Below are 14,629 nucleotides of genomic sequence, written 5' to 3' on the forward strand. Positions count from 1 at the left end.
GAAGCTCCAATACTTTGGCCACCTGATGCAAAGAACTGACTCATTTGAAAAGACCATGATGCTGGGAATGATTGAAGGCAGGAAGAGAAGGGGACGACAGAGGATGAGATGGTTGGATGGCATCACTGACTCAATGGACATGAGTTTGTGTAAGCTCCGGGAGTTGGTGATGGACAGGGAGGCCTGGCGGGCTGCAGTCCATGGGATCGCAAAGAGTCAGACACAACTGAGTGACTGAACTGAACCTTAGGTCAAAAAATGCCTTCAAAACATTTTCCAAAATATGATCTCTTGCCACAATAAAGAACGAGTGCAGTTACTCTACAGGGGAAAAAAAATTTCCTTTAAACATACATGCTAGAAGCCAGAATCTTTCACTTGATATTGTCAGTCTTTCTAATTTTAGCAATTCTGGTCTCCACAGAATGGTACGTCTCATTGCAGTTTTGGTGCTTACTTTAAAATCTTTTTTCCCAGCTTTATATTTCAAGCAATAAAATTAATTCAAAGACAATTTTATTTTTAGAGATTGCATACAGAATACAGAACACTCAAGGCACAGAACATAGCCATTCCCCCAAGAAGTTTCCTCATGTCTTCAGATTCCATCTCCTGACCACAGCTTCAAGGCAATCACTGATCTTCCTTCCCTCACTGCAGTTTTCTACTTATGGCTTTAATTTATTATTATTATTTATTTTTTGGTTTCACTGGGTCTTTTTTGCTGCATGTGGGCTTTCTCTAGTTGCAGAGAGTGGGGGCTACTCTCTAGTTGCAGTGCGTGTGAAGACTAAAATCTTCTATCTTTCTTAGATAACAGTGTTATTTTTTTGGCCTCTAAATGTTATCTCCCCTTCCCTTCTAACTTTCTGCTTCTAATCATCTGTGTCCTAAAAAAATCAGAAAGCCAACTCTATTCTATTATTTAAAAATAAAAGACATTCTAATTAAGAACCTGAGATCTTTTCTAAAATATGTGCACATTTTAGCAACCAGATGACCTATACACACTTACTTCCTGTACAAACAGATATGTAAAATCACCTGTATTTCCTAACAGATGCAATAAAAGCAAGTCCTGCAACAGTTAAATATAAGTAAACCAAAGATCTAACTTACAACATCTATCTACATAAACACAAACAAAAACCATAGCATCTTTCCTTGGCTCCTCACTGGGCCCATGCCTAGGATAAAAGAAGCTATTATTAAAAAGAAGCTACTATGAAAAGCAGCTATTATTTAAAAGCCTTAGAAAAGTAGGCAAGTAAACTTATTGTTGACATGTTTTCTTTATTGAATTAAAATTATACCAGTACAAAATAACAATGTATACACAAAGGGATTTGATGCAACACAGTATATACAATTATCTTTAAAATGTCACAATACAAGTTACAATGATTATGAATATAAAATTTATACTAAAATATTCTCCATAAGTGATTTATTTGACTGTTTTGGTTCGAAGTCGTCGTTTGAGAATCTGATGATCGCTTTCTTTCTCTTTATGGTCCATCAAAATCTGAAATGAACAATTTCATACATTTTTATAAGTGAAAATAAAAGCAAAAATGAAACCTTACTTACAATTAATAAGATATGTTCATATTTAAGTGTTTAATAAACTGAAATAATAAGTACATGACAGTAATTTTTGTCCTCCTGGACTGCAGTTACACTATCTTCTATAAAAAAGCATGCCTAAGGCAGTAGATTTTATAAAAAATTCTTACACCACCACCTCATTCTAAAATTAAAGAAACCCATACTTTTACTGAGTTCCGGACATACATAGTTTGAAATAATAACTAAAATATTTCGAGACAAGTATCTCAAGTAATTTTAAAGAAATTATTTTTTTGCAATAACAAGTACAGCATTATTTTGCAACTAAGAAAAGAAACAATTTCAGCTAAGGGAGAAAATCATGTACTCATCAGACAGATGGAAAAAAGTAACCAAGAGAACAGCACTTCGAAAAGCAAGTCCTAATGACCCTAATTCTTTACCCTAATTCTTTACTATTTGCTGCAAGTGTCTATCTTTTATCTGACAGCTACTGTTACAAAAAGGTCTCTCCTGATTTTCCTTGGCCACTTCCTGTTGAAGGCTTTTCCTTTAATTACTTTCCTATCTTCACTTTTATCCACTAGGTAAATGCAAGCACGATGGAAAATTAGAACCTTCCCTGTAATAGAACAGCATGTTCTGAGTAAGGAGAATGAGTCACAGAGTCAGGCTGACAAACTAGTCTTTTCTTAAGAGAACATGGAAGCCTTAGAGGGAAAGTGGGAGGAAATGACTGAATGTCAAGTCTATATTTTAACCAGGCAGACTTAGGCCCAGATTTGTACAACTTTTACGATAAAGATAACATGAAAAACAGATGTTAGAAGCCAATAGATTATTAAACAGTGATGATTCTATTGATGGAATTAAAATTCTAAAATTCTAATGAGTTTACAAATGCAGGTGCATGTGACACTTGTATACATTAATGCAGCATTTACATTCAATTACTATAACTTAACACATCCAGTACCAATAGTATAAATTTTAAAGCAAGTTTTACGAAACTTGGTGTACAGAATAAAAAGATTCAAACCACTATATAATTCAAATTGTAAGAGTACTTCAGAATTAAAAAGAACATAAAGAGTTTTACTTTTAAGAGAACTGAAATAGTAGCTTACCACTTGGCCAGATATATCAATAGGAGATGAAATTTCATTTGTGTATAATTTTCGTTTGGCCCGTTTTGGTCGAGACACATTTTCTTTACTTACTTCTACATTTGAGAACTTTGAAGAACTCATCGTTTCAATTATCTTCTTTGCTATGAAAAAAATTTATCAGTTAAATCCTGAAATAATTTCCTAATTGCAAATATTGTAAATGCTTAATAAAGAGCCATATTAAAAAGCACTACAATTTATAAATGGTGAAAGGACACAAATAGAAAACAAAGAAATGCCTAATAAATATATGACTTAATGATCAACAGCAAAAATAGAAAGGCAAATAAAATATCAGTTCACTAAAGTTCAACATATTGTAAAGGTTGAAATTTTGTAAATTTGGTAAATTTACATATGGGCAAAGTATACTACCACCAGTAAAACTCAGGCATCTTTAATGACTTGGAAGAGGTTTATACTACATTTACGGAAAAGATCAGTACACATACACAGTGGACTATGTAGCAGTAAGAATAATAAGGTGGCAGAGCTAGTTCAGTATTCACATGTAAAGATGTCCACATGAATATTAAGTAAAAGTAACTTGTAATCGTGAGCCATTTACTTCCAGTTAAAAAACACATGCACACAGATACATAGATTAAAAGATAGAAACCAAATTTGTAACAGTTGATCGTTTCTCGGAAGTTTAAAAAGAATTTTTCAATTTCTTACTTTGTACATCTGCCTTATTTATTTATTTAAACAGATACATACTGATTTCAGCAGAAAACATTTCCATTTGGGAAAACTTATGGATATAAAATCCATATATATATATATGATATAAAAAAAAATTTTTTTTTTAAAGAAAACATTTAAGGAAATACACAGAATTAAGTGTCTACCTGTCAAGGGCTAAGCTGAGCCTAAGAGCTGAGCTGCCAGATGTCAGAGTAGCTAATTAAGACAAGTCAACATGAAAATTAAAGCCTTTAACCTTCTACTGCAACTGAATAAGCAAGAGGCTAAACTGAGAACATACCAACTCCCACCCTGTTCCACACTCCCCCATGAATGCATGGTCTGGGTCAGGTGGATCAGCACAGAAGTGGTGGTTCTATCATTGTCAAAAGGCTCCTGCACTTGCAGTTTTACGGACCTTGGTGCTGGAGACCAGAGGGGAGGGCGAAGAGTAGACAAGTAGTCCTTCTCCTTCCCCATCATAAGGTCTTCAGCAGAGACGCCCGAGGACACTCTCTACTGAAGGCACTCAATTAGGAGCATCCAAATGAAGGCCCCTAGGCTAGGAATTTTGTGGTGGCTCAGTGGTAAAAGAATCTGCCTGCAAAGCAGGAGACCTAGGTTCAATCCCTGGGTCGGGAAGATCCCCTGGAGAAGGAAATGGCAACCCACTCACTATTCTTGCCTGGAGAATTCCATGGATGAGGAGCCTAGCAGGCTACAGTCCATGGGGGTCACAAAGAATTGGGCACGACTGAGTGACTAGTACACACACACACAGGCTAGAAATGCAGACGTGTGTAAGAGTACGGCCAAGAGGAGACCTGAGTCCTTGACTGACTAACTCCCTTCAAAGACTGGAATGCACTGGCTGTGTATCATGTTTGATGTGGGAAGGGCAGTTTTCCCTTATGAGGCCTAACAGGTTAAACCTTTGTAATCGCCCATGGTCAGCCTGAAACAAATCACACAGAGGATTTTGGGTTGGAGCCTCAAAACCCCTCACTACTATGTGCAAACCACTGTCCTGAGAGCCCAAGATGTAAACGAGACAGACGTGTTGCACCTGTAGAGCTTATATCCTACTGGAAAAGGTAGCCAGAAAACAAAAAATTACATGGCTTAAACAATTTGTACTTTGAAAAGATCACTCTGGCTGCTATGTACTGAATGGATAGGAGATAGGCGTAAGGGATAAATGGGGAGACCAGTGATACTGAGTAATGGATTAAGAGTAGTTATCAGAGCAACAGAATTTTAAGAATTAGCCTCTATTTTCTTCTTTTTTCCCTTTATTTCCAAGTGATCAACAACAGACTTGTACTGCAGTTACAATCCAAAACATGGAATCTTTATATTCCTAGAAAGGAGTTTTTTAAAAAAAAACACCCACACCAGGTATATAGTAGGGAAGCTGTTAAGCTAAATCAACCAACTCAGGAAGTCATTACCATCTGGGTACTTCCCTCTACTTGAAAACATGTTTCCTTTTAATACATAAACCATATATGCACTGCTTTTTATGGCAATATATTGTTTATATATCAAAAGGAAGTATGTTTTCAAGGAGAGGGGCTTCCCTCGTAGCTCAGTCAGGAAAGAATCTACCTGAAATGCAGGAGACTCAGGTTCAATTCTTGGGTCAGGAAGATACCCTGGAGAAGGAAATGGCAACCCACTCCAGTATTCTTGCCTGGGAAATCCCATGGACAGAGGAGCCTGGGTCACGAAGAGTGACCATTATATTTATAGTCCATGGGGTCGCAAAGGGTTGGACACAACTTAGCAACTAAATAAATATAAACAATGGTCAATATAATTAAATAGAATACCTAAGAATCTAAAATAACAAGTCTCATCTCTCCAAATTTAGACATTTAACAATTTGCTGTTTACCTCTCCAGATACTTTCTATGCTTATACAAACGATACCTTTCAAAGAATGTATACTTTTAAATATATATATATACACACTAATGGATCTAAGTCTGAAGTTCCCAAACTGTGCGCCAAGACATGCTGCAGCAAATTCACAAGAGCAACTTGGGATATTTCAAATTTCTAAGGAAAACAGTGACACTCAACTCAGGGTAGTTCAGAGCTTCAAAAAGGTATCAAATATCCTTCCTTTTGATGGTGACATATTTTAGCAATCTGAATTTTCAGAAGCTAAGTTTTCAGGGATTGTTTGGCCTTAAGTATTAATGGATGGGACTATTTAGGTGTTTCTTTGGGTGCATGGATGCACTGAAAAAAATTACTGACATATTAAGGGCACTGTGAACCAAGAGAGTTGGGGAAGCTCTGTGGTAAGTTTTTACACAAAGTATTTTTACACAACCAACGTGACTCAATTCAACTGTCCCCGTGCTTTTAGTCACTTTCCCTCCTCATTCTCCCCAACTCTAGTCTCCAATTTATCCCACCACCACCACTCAGGTAATTCCATGAAAACATGAAAACTCACTCCTTCCTGCCCTCTTCCTCCTAATAATCTCTCCACATTCTAGACGCCAGATGCATACTGCTACCTAGAACTGCCTGCACAAGTCCTACACTTTCCTGGTACTCTACTTATGTTAAAACTGTTCTTTCTGGTAGATGTGTATATAGAGAGAATATATATCTTAGCACATATTAATACCAGGGTATTAATACGTCTACATTATAAAGAAAAAAGCATTAAGCAACTAAACTTAATAGATACTTAAAGAAATATGTTTTTGATATAGTACATAAGATTAGGTAATATTTATCCATGCAGAGGAAAAAAGCACTAGAATATATAGCATAATACTAACAGTGGTTACGTCTAGGAGGTATAATCTTCCAGTATTTCAATACCTAAGTTAAATCCCATCTCGTCTATTAATATCAAATCTTCCCATAGTCCCCAACAGTTCTTTTCCTCCAATACTACCATAGCTCTTTCCTTCTATCTCTACAACGCATTAAGCAGTCTACATGCATGGGTGCTAAGTCGCTTCAGTTGTGTCTAACTCTGTGCGACCCCACAGACTGTAGTCCTCCAAGCTCCTCTGTCCATTGGTGTCTCCAGGCAAGAATAGTGGAGTGGGTTGCCATTCCCTTCTCCACAGAATCTTTCCATCTCAGGGATCGAACCCATGTCTCTTACATCTCTTGCACTGGCAGGCAGGTTCTTTACCACTAGCACCACCTGGGAAGCTACTCCGGATCAATTATTTAAATACAGATTGTTCTCTTCCACCACACAGTAAACACCAAGGCACATCACACTCTCATGTTTCCTCCCTCAATACTTAACAAAGAATAAAGTCTACTGGAGATGTAAGAGTCACTGTGGTTGAGTTTATACCAATCAGATATTAGCAAACACCATACATCTAACATAAAGGGTCATTTAATTAATAGTCTGCAAACCTTTTGATTGAAGAATAGTTGGAGAATGTTGTAAGAAGTCTCCAAATTTCTGCAGCGTTCCTTCTTTTTTCTTAGCAGACCCATTTACACCAATTGTGGATGCGTGACTCCGTAAAGAGTACGTTTTCTTAGATGATGGGCGTATAGAAACCTAATAAACAAACATTTTTTTTTGTTATTGGTAATGAGGCATGCTAGAAGAAACCATTATAGTCACAGTTGAATTACACAAGTTATAAATTCTCAGGCAGGGAACTTGAGGTTAATAATATAAGGAGAGGGATGAAAGGGCCAGAGAATGAGTGTGGTAAGAATGCTAAGACAGAGATGAATACATCAAGAAGTACCTGCTACTTGTCAGATGTTAAAGGTTGTGTATTCTAAGCTGAATTAGATGAATAGAAAATGGAATATAAATGAGTTATAATTGGACAAAACTCAACTTCTGAATAATTACTAATCAAATTTGACATTTTTATTTTCATCATCTACTTCACAAATTTAACTTATGAAAATGGTCAATTTTGGACAAATTAAAAGACAAACCTTTTGTTCCTTTTTGACAGAAGAATTTCTATGCTCAGAAACAGGGGACTTCAAATTAGTTCTTGGTGTAGCATTCTTCTTATTTTCAAGTTTCACAAAGTCCTAAAAATAATGAAGTTCAGCACTGATTAATTTCTTGACAACATATTCTTTCTCTCTCTAGACTCCAGAGGAAGAAAAAAAAGAAAACAAACAAACAAAAAACCAAGCAAACAGTTCTTAACCAGAAGCAATTCTGTCCCCAGGGGACACTGGCAATGTCTGAAGATATTTATGGTTGTCATTGCTGGGGATAAGAGGCAGGTTTAATGGCAACTAGTGGGTAGAGGCCAGGAATACTGTTAAAAAACCCTACAATGTACAGGACATTGAACTCTTCAAAACAAAGAAATATCTGGCCAAAAATGTCAATCATGCTGAAGCTGAGAAACCCTGACTGAAGGTACAACTTTTTTCTCACAATTTTTTCACCTTCAGTGAATATTACTGATATATAACATATGTAGGTTTAAGTGCACAGTGTGATGACATAATACATGTTATTATTACAAAATTATTGAAGGTATATTTTTTCACATGCATCATAATGAAATTACATGAGTTAAATGAAGGGATAACATCTTTTATTTGAGTCCCATCTTTAAAATACAACATAGTAATATATCTACCCTTTTCCCAACTCCCAAATCATGTTGAGCATGACCTCTATTTGGTACTTAGCAACACTGAAAACAAAACAAAAATCTTCAGTGTAAGCACAGGTAAAAAATGATAGTGAAGAAATAAAATCTGCCTTCAGTACTAAATAGGCATGACATCTTACTCTTTTCCCCCACATAACCTTACTTAAGACAAAATCTTTCGTAGTGTATTAACTGAATTGAACTTGTGAAAATCCTAACTGTGCTAAAGATGATAAGCATAAAAGGGGGGAAAAAGGCAAGAACAGAAAGAGAGAGAAGATCATGACTGAACCTCAGAATTCAAGTTACAAAGTAAAGTCATAAGGATGACAAGAAGCAGATTTTCTAAAGAGAGGAAAGACAGATAGACAGGGAAAGCAAAGGAAGAAAAGATTATAACCCCATCACACTTGCTGTTTTCAATAGAGCACTTCAAATTTGGAGTCTTCATGAGAGTAGAATATAGCATTGTATAAATTATTTTCCTGAAGACTTCACAACACTGTTTACTAGAGCAGTAAAGAGCCTAGCAAAATCAGTTAAAATTTTTAAGTTTCTACATGGTTTACTTACAACAATCTGTTGTTGTAATTCTGAAATGGGGAGTATATACCAGCAGTAAAGTGAATAAAATAACTGTCTCTTAACCCTCGGAGTACACAGTCAATTTTTCCTTTTCCCTTGAAAAAAATGAATCAAGTCAACATAGGTGTCAGCCACTATGTTAACAGATGATGATGAAATCAAACTACTTAGTAGAGTTGACCCTTGAACAACACAGGTTTGAAATGCATGAGTCCACTTATACACTGATATTTTTCCATAGTAAATACTATTCAAAGTATACTCTGTACTTTGTTTGAATCCACAGATGAGGAACCTCACACTCAAGAGAGCCAACTGTACGTTACACAAGATTTTTCTGCACAATGACTGGCACTGAGCCCTCATGTTGTCCAAGAGTCATCTGTATCTTAATGGTATCTAAGTGTATTAAATATAGAATAAAAGTTAACTAAGGCTCTCCAAAACAATCTTTTAAGGTGTTCTACATGTAGCAAGAAATATGCTAAATAATATTCATTCATCAAATGTATTACCTGACAGAGAGCCTCAGGAGTATGTTTAATATTATTTCTGTTCTTCCACCAGCTTGAAAATACACTACTCTTTAAAGAAGTGAAAAAGACAAGTTGGAGAAAAAGTTATTGTGCTAAAGAGTTTTAAACATACATATTGCTTTTAACATAAATACTGTCATTTATTATGTACCTATCACAGTTGGAACAAAAGCAAAACATTTTAAACATATTATATCTAATTCTTTATTTCAAAAGGAGGAAAGTGAGAATCAGAAAGTTTATGTGACTTGCTGAACCTAAATGACTAGAATATGATAGAAGGTTGGTAACCCCACAATCAGAAAGCAAGAAGTAAAGAAGTAAATCATTTTTGGGCTACCACTAAATAAGATCCAAATTTTCATACTGACTCACAGAAAAAGAATTTCTCTTCTGAAACCTACTATGATCATAGAGACCTAAGATTTTAACTAAATCACAAGGATTATATTCAAGCAAGTTAGTAATTTCAGTTTCTCTAATTCCTTTATCCTTAATCCCTTTTCTATTCCAAAGGAGGGAAAGTGACTAAGTATGAACGGAATTGGAATACTGAAATAGCTTTCTACTAAAATTCACCACCATTTGACCTATCACAGCCTCACTGAAACAAGGAAATCTACACATTTTAAAATCCTCAAGCTTTTTGTTTGAGGACTATTTACCACAACAACATTCTTAAGAGTATTAAATATTCTGTAAACTATGACTTTGGGTTCTAATACTAGTGCTTATGAACAGGAGGGCAATGTAACAGAGTTTAACTATATAGCTGAACTTAACAATAATAAAACTTACTTGTTTAGTTCACTTAATAGTTAAGTATTTACCTCTTCCATTTCATGACTCTTCCTCTTTCGGGTCTTCGGAATCTTAACCGTCACTGGTGAGGTACAACCTGGGTGTTTTACTGCCATTCTGTTTGGCTGTAAAGGTGTAAATTGAATCTCTAACTCAGGTTTTGGAAATCGAGTGCTTTGATTATTTTCTGTTGACACTTCACAAGAGTCAAGGACTATAGATCCACCCTACAACAGAATTTATAAGGAAAACAAATCTTATTTGCAGAACATGAATTTCTAAATTGCCAAAAATTACCTCTCTCAAATACCTATTAAAAACAATGAATTGGGAAAGATAAAACGTTTGGGTCAAACTCACAACAGGGATAAAAAGAGTTGTCATCTACTTTCTCCAGGTTAACACATGGTACTCAGTATTTCCCAAACCTGTATCATCATAAGAATCCTCTGGAGAAAGTTTAAAAAAATTCTTGAACTCTACCACAAATTTACTAAATCAGGAATCTCAAAGGAAAGAGTCTAGGATTTTTAATAAGCACCCTATCTATTCCATTATCTATAGTCTATTGAAAGTTGCTCAGTCATGTCCAACTCTTTGGGACCCCATGGACTATAGTCTGCCAGGCTCCTCTGTCCATTTGGTTTTCCAGGCAAGAATACCGGAATGGGTAGCCATTCCCTTCTCCAGGGGATCGTCCCAACCCAGGGATTGAGCCCAGGTCTCGCACAATGCAGGCGGATTTTTTTATCGTCTGAGCTACCAGGTAATAAGTACCCTCACTGTGGTAAACTACAGTTTGCTGCGAATACTAGTCTTCCTATTCAGAGAGTCTCATTCCCCCTCCCCTGAGTGGAGGCTGGCCTTAATGGCTTCTGTGACTAACAGCATGTGGTAGAAGTAACACGATTCTTCTGAAGTCTTGTAAGGAATGGCTTATGCTATTTTCCTGAATTAAAATGCCTTTCTCTTCCCATTTTCTGCTTGGTAAACTTCCATCAGCCTTCAAGACCCAGCATAATGTTACTTTTTCTACACAGCCACTCAAGCAAAATTCATCCTATCTTCCTCAGTGTCCCTTCCCAGCACTCTCTTCATAACACTCAGTCTGAATGGTCAAACAAGACAGTCATTAAATACCTGTCTTATTAAAATTCTTACTCCTCGAGGATGGTGATTTATGTGTTTATCCTCAGGGCTCAGCAAGGTTCCTAACAATGAATGCTCCCATTAAATGTTTTTGAAATAAATATTTTAAAAAGTAATTTTATTTTCAAAAAGTGACATATGATTTTTACCTATTTCATAGGCACTCTGATAAAGTCTATGCTATACAACATGAGTCACAGAACCCCAAGGCCGCTTCAAACCAAAGAAACTTCACTGTGAGGTTACTGGGATAGGTGATAAAGTTGTAAAGTGGGTAAAATTTCCAAAAAATACTGTTTACTAGAATGCTTATTAAATGGACTACTTTTGAGAGAAAACAGTCATCCAAATTTTATCTTTTGTGGGATTTCCTATTTCTGACCATCAAATTTATTTATAGTAAAAGATCTGTTGTTTGAGATCAGCATCACGTTGAGGAGATCAGTATCATTTCAGGATCAAATTTCCTCAGGAGAATTGCATCTCCCTTCAAAAGCCTTTAGTTCTCCTCCCCAAGAGCACTCATAGCTAACTGTACAGCAAGATATCTTCAACAGTTGATTAAATTATACTTTCAAGTGTTATTTAGCAATTAATGGTCACTGGCAAAGAGGGTTAAAGAACAGACTGTGTTATCAAATACCCACCTCGACTTCACCCCTGGAAATTTCAAAACTTGTTGACTGAGGTTCAGTTTCAACCCTGCCAGGATTTGTTGAACTCATTTGTGTGGGCTGGCTATCCATGGTCTGTTTTTCCTAAAGTAGGGAAATATTAAAGCAACAAGCCGCTGTAACCAAATATACATTAAAATAATTCACCTAAAGAATATAAAATCAAGGTTTGGATGAATTAAACACTGGAAGTAACTAAAGACTTCAATGACCAACTAACTCTCCTTCTTCCTCTTTTGCACGCTCAGAGACTCAGCAACTTTCCAGCCTCTTCTGAGTCTGACCTGAACAGAAATTTGAAAGATTACTTTCAAGTTCCAAGGTGTTTTACATATATTCTCTCATTTTACTTTCACTGCAACTCGGAGTTAGACTTGGCAAGAATAATTATTTCTACTTTCCATATAGGAAATAGAGACCTAGAGACATTAAATAACAAAACCACAGCCTGTACTGAGTTGGAGCTTAAACCTCCCAAATCCCTTTGATAATGTAATTCTGAAAAACTAGAGGTGTCTTAGGAATGCAATTACAGAATTAGAGTAGAAAAGACTATACTGATAACTAAACTTTTCCTTGCTGCACACTCTTCATCCCACTTTGTCACAGGACATGCTCTATTCCTAAACCCTATTTAAGGGTTATATAAAAAAATATCAGATTTACATTGCTCAACTTGATAAATTCCAACGTGGACCCTCTAATCACTACCACCAAAATCAAAAGTGAAATACATCTCTTATGTCACCAAAATAGCAAGTAAAAAAGATCCTATTTGCACTCATAATATGGAAAGCAACTAGCATGTACTGACTTCCACTATCGTAATGACTGTGTTAACTGTTTTACAAACACTCTCAATAAATTTTCACAATTCCATTAGAAAGACATCATCACCTCTGATTTAAAGTTCAGAAGTGTTAAGTAATTTTCCTAAAGGTCCCAAAACCACAGTGACAGCAGTTGATATCTCATTTTTCTAACTTTCTCTTCTGTACAATTTATACCACATGCTGATACCTGTTTTGAGCAGACAGTATTTCTCTGAGAATCACAAGGTCTTTTGATGTAAGAGAGAGATACACACATACACATTTATTTTACTATTTATCTGAAGGCTTTAGAATGGCATATTTTCAAATGCCAATCATTTACTCTGGAAAGACTAGCTTTAGATGTACCCTGATTCAATTTTCCTGGGAAACAGTTAACTGAGAAATGTAATGCTTTCTTCATCTAGGGTTCCTAACTCCAGTGCATATTACAAAAGTAACTCCTGGGAATTTGCTGGTAGTCCAGTGGTTAGAACTCAGAGCTCTCACTGCTGGGGCCTGGATTCAATCCCTGGTCGGGGAACTAAGATCTTGCAAGCTGAGTGGTGTGGCCAAGAAAAAAAAAAGTACCCGCTGAATGACTCACATCTCACCATTGTGCTTATTTTCAAAAACAGTGTGTATCTTTATCATAAATTTAGGATGGGCTCAAATATTTAAATATCAGCAAGAGTTCAGGCTGAGTCACACTGCCATATTTTAAAGACAGATGAGGGACTAAATCACCAGTTGTTTATTTTCTACATACTCTACCTGAAGATATGGCCAAAATATTAGACAAAGTACTATTCCTCAACCAGTCACTGATGAGTCAACTATAATGATAAACTCTGAAAACTCAAAATTCATGGCAAATATGCAAATAATTTTTTCAACCTATGATTCCCCACTGATCTACTAACGTTTTTATTCTTTAAAAGTTAATCAATTAAATAATTTTGAAAAACTCCTATGTTTAATCAAAAAAGGCATAGAATAACATTCTACTGACTGTCTTAGAAGCCTCTGATGTGATCTTTTTTAATTGTTCGATTTCATTATCTTTTTGTACATTACTGGAGATCAGTGCTTTCAGCTCTATTTCTAAAGCTGCAACCAGTTGATCGCGTTCTTCCCGCCACTGCTGGAGGTTACCATCTTTCTCAGCCAACTGTCCTTTAAGTATTTCCTAAACAGAATACAGACAAAATGTTAAAGTAAATGTTGTAACATTATGAATCTAAGAATTTTTGAAGTTATTATGAATAACACAATAAATACCACTGTGAACAGGATATACAACAAATTACATAGTCAACTCTAGATAAAATTTGTACTTAAAAAAACAAATACGTAATGCCTTTATATACCTTAACTATCCACATACTATATCCTATCCCACCTCATTCCAAAACAAAAAAAAGCTTACTGGGCACTTCCTTTAATAAACAATTACAGCTTTTAAATGAATTTTAGCATTCCCCCAATATTTGTAAAATGAGATGGTAAAATTACAAAAAAATTAATGACAAAACCAACAGCAACAAACAACAGAAAAAGGAAAATTAAAAATACCTTTTCACTGGGTTCAAAAATCATGAAATAGTGGCAAATTAGAGAAAATATGTGCAAGATCTAAACATAACTACAAGACACTGCTGAAAGAAATAAAGGAACACTTAAATAAACAAGGGGCTTCCCTGGTAGCTCAGACAGTAAAGAATCTGCCTACAATGCAGGAAACACAGGTTCGATCCCTGGGTTGGGAAGATTCCCTGGAGAAGAGAATGGCAACCCACTCCAGTATTCTTGCCTGGAGAATTCCATGGACAAAGGAGCCTGGCCAGCTACAGTCCATGGGGTTGCAAAGAGTCAAACAAGACTGAGCAACTAACACTTTCACTTTCTTTTTTAAATAAACAAAGAGAACCTGTGTTCAAAGATCAAAAGATTCAGTATTTTTAAAATGTCAGTGCTCCCTTAGAAGATCTAGAGTCAAGCAACTTCAATAAAAAT

General features: G+C 35.8%; 1 protein-coding gene across 11 annotated transcripts in view; it reads right to left on the reverse strand.

Moving 5' to 3' along the window:
* Positions 1–1,273: 1,273 nt before the first annotated feature.
* KIF20B (kinesin family member 20B) overlaps positions 1,274–14,629 on the reverse strand; it is a 78,568-nt gene continuing 65,212 nt past the window's right edge. For 9 of the 11 annotated variants that reach the window (XM_043476042.1, XM_043476039.1, XM_043476048.1 and 6 more), the window contains 8 exons: positions 13,626–13,802; positions 11,775–11,885; positions 10,008–10,205; positions 9,157–9,225; positions 7,374–7,475; positions 6,828–6,978; positions 2,697–2,839; positions 1,274–1,525 (listed from right to left, as the gene is read on the reverse strand). In XM_043476042.1, coding sequence (XP_043331977.1) covers positions 1,448–1,525; positions 2,697–2,839; positions 6,828–6,978; positions 7,374–7,475; positions 9,157–9,225; positions 10,008–10,205; positions 11,775–11,885; positions 13,626–13,802 — 1,029 coding nt within the window. In that variant the 3' untranslated portion in view covers positions 1,274–1,447. The remainder of the gene's footprint in view (positions 1,526–2,696; positions 2,840–6,827; positions 6,979–7,373; positions 7,476–9,156; positions 9,226–10,007; positions 10,206–11,774; positions 11,886–13,625; positions 13,803–14,629) is intronic. The other 2 variants (XM_043476050.1, XM_043476047.1) reach the window with 1 other exon arrangement.

This window comes from Cervus canadensis, chromosome 8 (assembly GCF_019320065.1).
Source record: "Cervus canadensis isolate Bull #8, Minnesota chromosome 8, ASM1932006v1, whole genome shotgun sequence".
Lineage (NCBI taxonomy): Eukaryota > Metazoa > Chordata > Mammalia > Artiodactyla > Cervidae > Cervus > Cervus canadensis.